This window comes from Dermacentor silvarum, chromosome 6, assembly GCF_013339745.2.
Source record: "Dermacentor silvarum isolate Dsil-2018 chromosome 6, BIME_Dsil_1.4, whole genome shotgun sequence".
NCBI classification, from domain to species: domain Eukaryota; kingdom Metazoa; phylum Arthropoda; class Arachnida; order Ixodida; family Ixodidae; genus Dermacentor; species Dermacentor silvarum.
This window is the reverse complement of record NC_051159.1, coordinates 178,366,392-178,379,557: the sequence shown is the minus strand read 5'-3', so window position 1 is coordinate 178,379,557 and position 13,166 is coordinate 178,366,392. Positions and strand designations below refer to the sequence as shown.

Genomic DNA, 13,166 nt, shown 5'->3' with positions numbered 1-13,166 from the left:
AGTGGGGCATTCTGGTCAATGCCGCGCGCGTCGACAGAACGTTGAACGCAGCGGAAATAACCACCACCTGGTTGCGCTTGGTGACCTGTATGGCTAGCCATAGAAGGCGAATGCCTTCAGTATGTACGACCCACAAGATATGTACGACCCAAAAGAGCTGGTGACGAAAGCTCAGAACTCTTTCTTCGTGAAAGCAGATGTTCAAAATGTGCGCTGTTTTCATCTGCCTTAGCATATATGTATAGTAAAGTGCACGCTACTTTTTGAGAATGCCGTGAGCACGGCTAACAGCCGCAACAATTCGAATGGTTCCTCGTGTTGAGTGACATGACGTGTACGGGGTATTTTTTTTCTCCCAAGTTCTTTATATCCCAAATGGTTTGTATACGCTGTCTGCAGCAGATACGCGAGAGGTTGACTCCTGCAGCTGAAGCTGTCGCAGGCCTCCGACCGCGTATATGAAATGAGTTCGCCAAATCTGTCATTGCTTTTTCAGGCAGCAAAAGAAAAAAAAAAACACTCCGACGTGTACGAAATTTCTTCTAGGGTGAGTTGGCAATTCATACTGCAGTTAAACGGATGAACTTTGGCCCCTTGTATAAACGTTGGCTATCCCTTGGTCGTGCAGTGTTCATCACATCAGATCCATCTTTCTGCGAAGACTTGAAGTGATGAACAGGGGGCGACCAAGTGGTACCTCAGGCTGGAGCGAACGCTTCGGCAAGGGGACTTCGTCGCGTGGGGACTGTCGGGCACGAAACCCTGAAACGATTCCGCGGTGTGTCTTTTTATGTGCGCGTTACAAGCCGTATCTTGTAGCGCGTTACCACACATTACTACGCGAACCTTTTGAGGCTGGTAAATTCGACCTTGTGAAGGTATAAAAAGTGTGTTTTTGGAATTGCAATGGCGCATGACGTTATCTGAAAAAAAAAAAATCATGTGGATGTCAACGTGCGTATAGGCCGCAGTGTCATTCTAGTTGGAGTGTTCTACCGTGATTGACAGGTGCTTTACTTGCCACTAATTCTACTGGTACGTATTCCTTGCAATGTCTTGTTTTCGTAGAATGGCACGAATGTCCGCGACAAGTACTACTATACTATATAGTCTCCAGATGCCCGAATACAGCTATGGGACATAATCGCTCTTCAAGCTGATTTATTGTCTACTGGTATCCTACGAACGTGATTTTTTATATTTATATACCACGGTTGGATGCCAAAAGCTGCATCTTCATGTACGTGGGAGAAGTAGCCATCTCCTCAAGTCTGCTATGGTCAAAACTGCATTTTGTTGCCTGCACGCAGAGATGAAGAAACTACGTGTACTACATTGCCATGTTTCTGCTACATCTGGATTTTGACGCAATCTCAAAAATCGAAACATACTTGATGGTTGATTTCCACCGTCTTGACAACACATGAGGTATAGATCAATTTAGTGGCAAAATTCTAGAAAGCGGATGACAAGAATATGAGTAAACTACTACTGTACAGTTCCACATGGGGGCGGCAGAGTTAGGTTCCAGAATGAATATTTTGAGTACTCGCTTCCGAGTGAATTTTGAAAGAAAAAAGGAAACATTGAAGGCAGTTTGCAATGTACAAAGGCTCTTGAAGGATAATAGTGAAACAGTGAAAGTAGTCGCAACTAGGTTTACAAGTATTTGGCATTGTAATTTGCATTAGAGCGTGGTCGCCAGTCTACAGAATTTGAGTCAGTCTTGTTTCTCTTCTCCCTTCTCCGTTCCATTCTCGTTTTTATTATTGTAACAAGAATATTCTGCAGGTAGATTTGACGAAGCGGTAGAAAACCGACCTAGCGCGAACCACACGATCGTCAACGTCTTCTTGCACACTGGCTGGCACAGAGCTGGTGCAGATGTGCTCCGGTACAATCACTCCCCACGCAGAAAGGAGCCAATCTGGCGACTTAGGGGAATGACAGCACAGGAGGGTCGTAGCATGGTTTCAGCCGTGCGACGTGAACTGTTTCACGCCCTCGGCAGCGGTGGTGGGAAGATGGCTCGAGCGGCGGCAGAAGTGACGGCATCGATAGGCTGTGGTGTCGTATCGCAAGGCGCATCAAACGGAAAGATGGCATCAAGGTGTCGAGACTGCTCAACGAATTCGCCATGTAATAGAGTTGAAGGGCAGGGAAACGGATTGCACGCGTAAACTGCACCGGAATGATCAAGTGTGACGACTGCGAACGGTAGGACAAGGCTGCGGCGACGCGCACATTCCTTAGACGGTACAAAAAGTGCAGTTGAATTGGGGACAGCGTCACAGGTGACGGACACTAAGGCGACAGAGAAAGCAGGGATGACGACGTCAGCAGCGACAACCACTTTAGCAGACGGGCGAGGGTCATCGACGGTTGTGGTACAGAACGGAGACAAGGCGTGTTGTGCACGAGTGCAGTCGACAACTGCGTGATGCGCGGAAAGGAAGTCCCAGCCCAGGATAACGTCATGCGACGCATGAGAAAGGACGACAAATTCGACAATGTAGAGTGCATCTTGAATTAAAACACGAGCGGTGCAGGTGGCCGAAGGCTTGACGTGCTGCAAGCTCGCTGTGCGTAGCGAAATATCAAAAAGCGGAGTCGTCACTTTGTTCAGTTTGCGGCAGAGAACCTCACTAATCACACAAACAGCTGCTCCTTTGTCGACAAGAGCGCTCGTCGCGACACCGTCTATAAACTCTACAATCTCGTCAGGCGGCGAAAGAAGAGGCCTTGCAAATTTCGACGACGGCGCAGTTCTTGCCTCAGCTAGGAACTGCGGCTGTTAGTTTCCCTCCTGGGCATGGTTGGAACGGCGAATCATGCGGGAAAGGGAGCGGCGGTGGGGAAAAGGAGATCGGGGTCAACTGAAGGCGGGGCGACGTGAATACGAGTACGTTGCGTCAGATGAAACACGGTGTGTAGCTTCTTAAGGGGCATGGCTAAGGTTGGGAGCGCCATCGCGATAATAGAGTCCGCGGCGGCGACAGAGGCGCGCAACATGTCCCGGAATACCGCAAGCGTAGCACACTTGCCGGTTGGCCGGTTGTCCGATTGTCTGACGTGCAACTTCCTGGCGTACGTATTGCTGAATTTGAGGCAGCAAGGAGGTGTAGTCAATACCTGCGCTGCTGGGAGCCTAAGCTGAAAAGTCAGCCGTTTGCATTCCAGGGCAACGTGTGGAGATGCTCCTGTTTACGAAGCTCGTCAAAACTTTGGCAAAGTTCAATAACTTGAGCAACGCTCCGTTGGTTTTTGGCCACAAGCATATGAAAGGCGTCATCGTCTATGCCTTTCATTATGAGTTTGATTCTGTCAGGTTCCGACATGGACGCATTCACCTGCCTACAGAGGCCGATGACATCCTCAATGTAGCTTGTGAAGGCCTCACCAAGGTTTTGAGATCGTTTTGAGATCGTGTTCAGCGCGAAGCTTGCGCACCGCTGGCCGGCCGAAAAACTAAACGAGGGTCTCTGTGAAAGCTGGCCAGGTGGTAAAATCAGCTTCGCGGTTCTTGAACCACAGGTTGGCCACGTCGGTAAGATAAAAGATAGCGTGAGTCAGCTTGTCGCGGTCATCCCACTTGTTTTGTGCACTAACACGTTCATACCGGCCAGCCAGTCTTCCACGTCGTGACCGTCAGTGCCACTGAAGACTGGAGTATCACGCTGACGAAGCACCCCAGAGCATACGACAGGTGTGGGAGCGGGAGAAGCTCTCGAGGGGCCGGCGTCGTCGGTCACAGCGAAGGCAGATGGGAGCGTACGGCTGCGGAGTTCCAGGACGCTGAAGGGGACGACCCAGCACTTCCACCAAATTATTAATATTTGAAATATATCTGGTTTGGAAGGTCCTACTAGATTGAGATCCATATGTTTTACCTCGTGGTGCAACTGCAACCTAGAGCGCTCCGTTGAATTCCTTGCCGTCGATGCATCCATCGCTCCTGATGGAGGCATGAAGGCTTGTCGCACTCGCCACTGAAACAAAGTCGTTTAGTCACGAGAAGCTCGCGTATGAATGATGCGTTAACGAGCCATGAAATATTAAAAAATGCGCAGTTACGCCCGAAAGACGAAGCATCGATTGCGGTAGCAAATTAGTAGACAACTATAAGAAGTAAGGGTAGTAGTTTTATCGGCCGTATAAACTTGTAAACAATCGCTTACGAACTAAATTAACAACCATGGTGCCACACGCGCACAAGCAAACATGAACGCATCTCACTTGATGACCGCGGAAACTCGCTGTCAAAACGCTGGAGCGAGTAAGCGCGGGAGCAGCAGCGAGCGAATTGACCTTCGGTCTGGCGCTCCCCTCAATGCGAATTCGCGAAAACACAGAGCAGGGTGCATGGACTGTACCCGCCGCAGATAGCTTTCAAGATACAGAAGCCCGGGCGGGCGCGTGCGGCGTAGAACGCCCCCACCCCCCTCCCGACACTCCCCCGTAGAGCCTTGCGGCGCCGGCTAGGGCCGCCCGAAGTAAAACGCGACGCCCCTCCCCCTCTCTACCCTCCCTCCGGAGCGTTGCGCGCGACTTGAAGACGGCGCGCTTCCTTCCTGCTTCCTAGCTCCCTCGCGTGCGTGAGATGGAGTCGCGATCGCCGGCTCACCCTCGCACGCTTTAATTCGAACATACAGCGTACGGCGCGTGGCGACGATTTTATCCCCCTGGACTTTATACGGAAACTCACGGCGACGGCAGAAATGCGCCTGGAGTGTCCATATATTTGTCATCGCAATAAGAAAGGTGCAAGAACTTTACTCTCGAATAAGGGGTATATTTCAGAGCAGTGTAAAATATTGGAATTTTGTCCGCTTTAGGTGTCTAGGCAGGTGCAGATGGCAGAATTGGAATAACGTCTTTATTTCTGAGTTACAGAGTTGCAAACTTAATGCTCCGCCGTCTTAAAATATTGCCATTTGGAACACTTCTTGTTAACTATGACCAAATTAAAAATATCTGCTCCCTACAGTTCCTAGATCTTAACTTCCTCAAACTATGCGCATTGGATGCTGAGCAGCACGATTTCTTTGTTTCCTATGTGTGTTGTGAGCGGCACTTAACGACACCACACGAGCACCGGAGTTCGTGGCCGCGGCGGTGAGAAGCTGCCCACCATCTGCTCACAAAGCAGTTGTCACGAGGGATCGTTGCGTCATGGCGAGCCAGACGTTCGCTTTAAAGCGGCGGCTGCTGCTGTGGCACTCGCGAACACGACGGTGCGCTCACAGGGCATCGACGGAACCGGGGCTTAGACTGAAGGAGTGCGCCGCGAGGCGCCTTATTTCGAGTGATCTTGTGTCATCTCATAGGGGGATGTCTCTTTCGTGCTCCCGTTGAGACTCAATTTTTTTTTAATAATCGTCATTTGGTCGCGCTGTTCACCGCCTGTGGTCAGCGCTAGCCTTTCGCTTCGTCGTCTGCTTCTTACTCGTGAAACAGAAGACACGCGGGAAGGAGCCGGAACATGTTCGCGCTTGTAGTAAGGTAAGGCACGTTCAGAATAATAGATTTATAAACGAATGGCTGAGCCAAAGTTTTTGTTTCAATCTGGAAACATGACAAGTGAAAGTTCTGGATAGTACACGACAAGTAAGAACGCATGGAAATAGCGCATTGATTTGTCTGATCTTCGCGCTTGTGACTTCAGACGTTGTTGGGGCTTTATGTACTGCACTTTAGCTGCCTTACTTGGCCTAAATTTTGGAGAAATAAAATTTTTCGTAACTCGGAAGTCTTCGCATATGCACAATAACTGTGAATTATTGCATTTATTACGCAATATATTCGTAAAAATAATCATTTTCAAAGTCACGAAGCCGTTTGTAGCCAGAAGGACGGAGTTTAGGCAATATAATCCATATACGAATTGTCATTCTCATGCTGGCTGAACCGATCTAGTAATTATGTTAGGAAACTCTATCGAAATAGCCAACGCTATACTATATACCCGCCGCAATAGCTTAATGGTTAGCTGGACGTCACGGCTTCGAGCACGGCTGCGGTGGCTTCATTTCGATGAGGACGAAGAAGAAAAAAAAAACCCTTTAACGTGCACCTACATTTAGGTGCACGTTAAAGAAACCCACGTGGTCAAAGTTATTACGGAGTCCCCTCCACTACGGCGGGCCTCATAATTGTATAGTTGTTGAAAGGAAGAATTATCATAAACCCGATTCTCCGGGAAATGAAATGAGAAGCCCGTTTGGATTTCCTGTGTAGCTTCGTGCCACAATCGGGCGGATGAGAATTTATTCCTTTCAGAAACTTCCCTCCGCCTTGCGGGATTCCGCACTACGGATTTGTTATATTGTGATATTGGCACGTAAAACCCCAGAATGTAATTAATTAGTCAACGCACCTTCATACAGTGTTTGATGAGTATAATATCATAGTATGGCATCCCGGTGCACAATATTTACTTTCATTGTGCTTTTAGACGAATATGTTCTCCTCCTCCGTTTCTTGTAGTCATATTTCCTGCAGTCTCGAACAGCACTGAAGTATTCCGCCTATGTCTATGTGTATAATGCGAGATAAAAACTTTCTATCTTACGAGCTTCCAGTTTTGTTTTGACTTTGTAGAAGATATTGACTCACAGGTGTGACGCCGGCCATAACAGCAACAACACTTCTCGTCTCTGGAACAGGTGGTACAGTTACACAGGTAGTGTTGTACGTCACTGTCATGGTAGATTGATTAACGGAAAGAAGCCACGCACGTGTTCACAAGATAAATGCGCTCCAAACTATAAAGCCCAGGCATTATAGAGCGCTTTATAAAGCTAGGGAGATTGAGGTCATTGCGGGTCAAGTTCGTTCATATAGCGCTGAAAAAGAAAGAAAGCGCCAGACAGTGACAGGTCAACCGCGTTCGCTCTTTGCATGTTTGTTCCGTTGGCATCCTTTCGCACTCACTGAGCCAATTCCTTCGCAACTCACAGATATGACTAGCGTATTTCTTGCACATCGGGGACTACTGTGCAGTATAGTACTTCGAATTTGGGGACCCAAAATCGGATATGGCCCGTTCACCTGTCGAGTTCAATGGCTAAACGTAAAATGTGGTTGCCTCTTCGTAGTCGTATCAAAATGTCATTTTCGAAATGTTCCTGCCTCCCCGATGTCTGACAGAAGTGCACTTCGTGGTGTCACTTTTTCATGCTCACTTTTATGGCGTATTTTGATGCTTCCATGTGTGCAGAGACATGCGTGTGAATGTGCATTCAGGTCATGCGCGTTCGATGTCACCTGTAGACCAAACGCCTGTCTGTCAATCTTCGCATGCTTTTGCTTTTGCTCTAGTTTCTGTATTGCGAAGATACATATAATGTAGAGGGGCGTGCTAACCTTTCTGTATGCGTGGGCGATTGCGTGCGTGTGTGAAGGCACACGCGCTATGTCGAAGATTTAATGACAGTTCAACAAGAAGTGATTTTCCTAATGTTTTTTTTTTGTTTCATATGGTCACTGAATATCGAGTAAGTCTGTGCTCCTTATTCTTCTCCCCTCCGCATGCATGCATACATACATACATACATACATACATACATACATACATACATACATACATACATACATACATACATACATACATACATACATACATACATACATACATACATACATACATACATACACGCACGCACACGTACACGCACGCACGCATACGCACGCACGTACGCATACGCACACACACGCACACACGTACGCATACGCACACACACGCACACACACACACACACACGCACGCACACGCACACACACACATACATACATACAAAAATAGTTGAGCCTCGTTATCGAAGCCGAGATATCTGTCACTGGTTTGAGTATAGCGATTAAATCTGTTATGAAATTTTCACGTCAAATTTGTCGAACACTTTAAAGCATGGTTTCAGTGCCATGGTCCTCTCTTTTATGTGAATGTGTAGTAATTGTTACTTATGTATTACAAGTTCCAAGTGCTAAAAATAATTCGTATGACAGTTATGCTCTTGCTTTCACGGTTTTCTATTGTACATCAGACACGCTGGTACCCTATATATTTTGCGAAGCTTGTGTAAAATCACCTTTTGAGCATCATTCACTGATTCATTCATTGCAATGTTTGACGCAGCCGAATGATAGATAGATGGATCGATTGATACTGTTTTAAGAACCAAAGTAAGATGTGCCATTCTGGATGAATCTGTATTAATTTAGACCACCTTGGGTTCTCTAACGTGCAAAAAACCTCACAACACGGGCAATTTTGCATTCGCCCCTATGGAAATGCGTTTTAGTCGCCTGCAATCGAATCCGCGACATAGCGCTTAGCAGCAATTAGCATAGCCGTCGAGATACCGCGGTGGATATTTACAATCGGGAGAGATACAGCGGGAAGAGATATCCAATGCTTCCAGAAACTGACACAATGCCCTGCCCAAGCATATCATCGCTTACGTTCGGCCACACAATCGCCGTCCAGAGTTCTTGGATGGGGTGAACGGCCTGCCCACAACTGCGCCGTTAGAGAGGTTATCGAAAGGGGCGTACGCTTCTTTCAGTTTGCTTTTCACCTCTCTCCCATTGGAAGCGGTTTTCGAAGGGGTCATGAAAAAAGAGCACGGAAAATGACAAGTCGCACAGCTTTTTGGCCAAATATTGTGCATAGTTGTGCAATGTGGGGCTAACGTAAGCTAATCAGTGGTTGGATCCACGAAGCGCTTCGCTAATACATTGCTGCTTCGCAAAACCTGTCCCGTGTTGTTTACTGCTTGTGCAAGTAACGACCACAGGATTGACAACGCCTGCTGCACAAATGAACATTCGTTTGCATTTAGCAGCTTAGCTCCCACCGCTTCCTTCATTATCATACTTCAGCAAACAGCACAAAAACGGGACACAGAAAAGGGGCACACGACACACAGCGCCTGTGTCGTGTGCCCCTTTTCTGTGTCCCGTTTTTGCGTTGTTTGCTGAAGTGTGTGTTCGTACCAAGAAGCCCGGCTAGCCACTATTCTGAACTTCATTATCAGTCTCCCTCTTTTTGAACATTTCAACTTCCCCCTCTTAGTTGTGAAATATATTTATGTTTATGGAACGAATTAATTTCTCCGTGCTTTATCTAGACCTACGGGCTAGACATTGCAGCTTATAATGAACAAGTTTTTTAACCGAACATTTAGACGTATCACAAAATGTTATAAGCAATAGACTTAATTCCTGAAGTTTACTTAGTATATCACTTGTCTATAAGGAATTGTACCAAGTTTCACTTCTAATTTCTCTTTCAGCCTTTTCTTTTGCGCACTCGTGCGCACTTTCCGGTTCGTGGATTGCGCCAGCCCAAAAGATGTTGTACCGAGCCTGTGTCACCTGGTGGACCAACCGTTGTATTGCCGTTGTGATAACGAAGACTTAGCGGCCGATACCATGGACGTATCCTGCTACGCAACAGGGCAACTAACTCCAGATCACATTGTCTTTAGGTCATTCCAAAGCAACCCCTCAGTAATTTCCTTAAAATTCAACACGATAAACCTTGAACACGGGCTGCGTTTCGTCCCTACCGAAGCATTCAAGCACTCCGATAAACTCGAACGGCTGAAGCTATCGCAGTCCAAATTGGGCGTACTAAAAAGGCGCTCTTTCCACGACCTTCCAAGATTGACATTGCTATCGCTAGACTCAAATGGCATAACAGCTCTTGAAGAAGAATCAATCGCCAGTTTGCCCCACCTGAGAACGCTTGAGCTTGGCCACAATCAATTGCAAGTAATTCTCGCAAAGACCCTCGTGGACTTGCCAGCATTGACGCATCTTTTTATGGAAAGAAACGAAATCAGGCGGATCGAGGACTTTGCTTTTGCTGAGCTGACCACCGTTGAGGAGCTTGACTTGAGTCACAACGATATCCAGAACCTCACGGACCAGACATTTAAGGGGCTGTCGAAAGTGACTCGAGTAGACCTGTTCCGCAACAAGATTCAAAAGCTGGATGCGCGGGTGTTCAAAACTATGCCAGCGCTCGTTGAATTGGACCTCAAGTACAACGGCATCACTGATGTGGATCCCCTGGTTTTCGACGGTCTGCCGCAGCTGCGCAGACTGTACCTCTCTCATAACCATCTGCATACTCTGCCCGCCCACTTATTTATGGGAGCACCCAATCTGGTGGCAGTGGACCTCTCCCAAAACGATCTCATAGCGCTCACATGGAGAGTGGTGCAGGATTTGAGGAAGATCAATGCAGAATCCTTCGACTTGAGCCTTATTGGTGAGCTTTCAACTGACTAGTAGTGAGTTGCTAGTGGCAGTGTGTGTTTGTGCCAAAAATTGGCAGATTATCTGGTATCATTTTATATTTGTTGCCATAGGTGCTAGTACAGGCTACAAAATTAGTTTATGTAATACTGTGAAGTTGACTGGGCGAAAAGACATGCAAAAGTTTGTGGAAGCAATGAACAGAAAGGCTCACTATTAGTTTATGTAATACTGTGAAGTAGACAGGGCGAAAAGGCATGCAAAAGTTTGTGGAGGCAATGAACAGAAAGGCTCACTATTACTTCATGAACAAACAACTATTAGTTAGGCGGCCATTAAAACTAATTAAAAAGGCCCTGCAGCACTTTTTACCAAGATAAATAAATTTGCGGAGTCGCTAGGCGATACTGCTACGAAAACTTGAGCTAGATTGAGAATTCCTGCAGATGCACCAATGAATTCAGAACTTTGTTCGATAGCTGCGTACCCTTCAACTTTTCAGTACCCCCGTCACTTCATTTTATGTTACTGTTAAGGAGAGCAAGCAAGGGTGTATTTTTGAAAATGTCGTGACTAAACAGTGACTCCAGCAGAACCGAAAGGGAAAAAAATGTTTTCACTACTATATATGTACTACGAGACCGGGTAGAGCGACAGCGGCTCACCTGACGTGATATCATGGCCACGGCAATACAAAAAGGTCGCATGGACAATGCGTGGCTGGCAAAACTGCGCGTTAGGTGGCAGCGCAGCTTCAAACGCAGTTCGAACAACGAAAAAGAGAAGGCCGTGAGTTTGTGGCAGCGGCCGCATGATGCGAGTGCCTCTGTTTATAAAAGATGCATTCAAAAACGTTTTCTTCTAGAACATTCGTGAGGAGATGCCCTTATCGACAGGTTCCACCGCTTTCATATTGGATGTTGCAGAATCCATTGATATGAGAGATCTGGGTAGCCTCAAATGCCTTTGTATTGTGACTTCTTTCGTGCTATTTGTTATCTAATAAGTAGCCTCTCTTTAGATCTCATTGCGCATGTGCCCCTCTGACGCAGGCAACAGGTTCGTTTGTGACTGCCGCCTGGCGTGGATGCAGCGCCTGCAGAAGGCCAGCCGCAGCGACAGCTTGCGGCGTGAGCTACGTCACGTGAAGTGTAGGTTTAAAGAACCTTCGGCGTCACCAAATGGTTCCAGCCTGCGCAGTGGAACCGCAGTGACCGCGTTGAGCCTCAAGGAACTTGGCTGCCCCGAGGAGCACGTTCTGCCTCCTTGGCAGAGCGGAAAGATGCTTGACCGTCACGGCAATGCTGCGAAGGCGGTACCAACGACGTCCGAGTCACTCGTTGCAGTGAACGATGCTGATGGCCGACAACGGTACGGCGAAAGACAGTTCCCAGTCAGGTATCGAAGAATAGAGGTGAACGCTGTCGAATGGGCGATCACCCACCAGAGAGCGGCTCCCGGGAATCGCGAGAAAAACTGTGCAGCGGCGTCCTGCTGCTTCATGTACGAGGCGTGGCTTCCTCTGCTGTTGTATTTTTCTACCACTCTGGCGCAGGCAGTGAGGTGACGCTAAAGCTATTGTCAAGAATGTTGCACATTTTATATAAATTTCCAGCCTTCGGCACACTCGCTTTCCACCTTTCGTTACGTACAATACGATCGTAAAGCAGGCAAGTTGTAACATTCATTATCTTCTGTGCGAGCTGAACAATTTAATTTATGTAGTTCTCCCCAGTCAAACATATATTTGTCTCTATGATGCATGAAACTAGGCTAGTTGGCAAAATTCCATCCATTTTGCGCTAGCACAAGAATGATGACTGTAATTTTGAACATAGAAATACAGGAAAAAAAAGAGAAAAAGTCGAAAAGTTTTGTTAGCATTCATTACTCATCAAGGTAGGAAGATGGAAGCTAGCCCCCAAGCTAAAGCTTTAGGCGGAAGCTCCTGTCTGAAAACATGGGAGAATCAATTGTTCGGCTAGGAAAATGCTGATCAGGAAAATTAGCGCAAAAAAAGAGAACGCACAGGGGAAGGGAAGACAAAGACTCAAGCCCCTCTTTTTGTCTTCCCTTCCTGTGTACGTTGTTTTTTTTTTTTGTTGTGCTAATTTTCCTCATTGCCTAAATACATGGGAATGGAGAAATCGTTTTTGTGGGCGACCACTGCACCAGTTTGGTGAAGTTTGTCGCATTAAAAAAAAAAATGTCGCAGTTTCGCCCGAAAGGCGAAGCATCGATTGCGATAGCAAATTTGTAGAAGGCAATTCGGAGTAGGGATAGTAGTTTTATCGGCTGCATAAACTTATACACATTGGCTTACAAACTGAATTAACAATCGTGGTGTCAGCGCGCACGAGCAAACATGAATGAATGACCGCAGTCAAATGATCACTGAATGACCGCAGTCAAAACGCTGGCAGCAAGCGCAGGTTTGCGCGGTCTATCGCTTCAACGGAAACTGAGCGCCAAATGCACAGAGCATACAGAGGTCAGAGCCGTGTGGAGATAAACGACGGTGCGGGCGACCGGCACCGCCAGCAAAGGAGAAGTTGTTGGCAGAAAAAAAGCTGCCCCCCCCCCCCCCCCACCCCCCTCTTCCCGTATCTTGCTTTCGCGTGGGAGATTGAATGGCAAGATATACGCCTTTGGTGCCGGAGCACAGCGCCGCCCCGCCTCCCTCCCTTCCATACCCCCACAGCCTTTCGGGCGACGGTTGCGTTTGCTTTCCACCGTGCGTTCGCTCTCCGTGATAGCGCGCGTCCCCCGCGCTCTTTCGCTCGCGCGTACGGCGCGCGGCGACGATTTTATCGCCCTTGAAATCTATACGGAACCTCACGGCGACGGCGACGGCGACGGCAGAAATCCGGTTGAAGTGTCCATATAATTGCTATCGCAATAAA

General features: G+C 47.5%; 2 protein-coding genes across 2 annotated transcripts in view; one reads left to right on the top strand and one right to left on the bottom strand.

Moving 5' to 3' along the window:
• The window catches only part of LOC119456469 (ubiquitin-60S ribosomal protein L40), a 578,246-nt gene that overhangs the window by 550,777 nt on the left and 14,303 nt on the right, over positions 1-13,166 (bottom strand). The gene's annotated exons all lie outside the window — the stretch shown is intronic.
• On the top strand, positions 9,239-12,061 carry LOC125946458 (connectin-like). The gene is made up of 2 exons (XM_049669889.1): positions 9,239-10,276; positions 11,316-12,061. The coding sequence occupies exons 1-2, from the start codon at positions 9,433-9,435 to the stop codon at positions 11,828-11,830; spliced, it is 1,359 nt and encodes a 452-aa protein (XP_049525846.1). The 5' UTR covers positions 9,239-9,432; the 3' UTR covers positions 11,831-12,061.

What these genes read in the sequence shown, in the direction of transcription:
- LOC125946458 (XM_049669889.1), top strand. Translation starts at nt 9,433, where the DNA reads ATGGACGTATCCTGCTACGCAACAGGGCAACTAACTCCAGATCACATT. An exon ending in CTTCGACTTGAGCCTTATTG is followed by an intron (nt 10,277 to 11,315) that starts GTGAGCTTTCAA and finishes CCTCTGACGCAG; the next exon opens with GCAACAGGTTCGTTTGTGAC.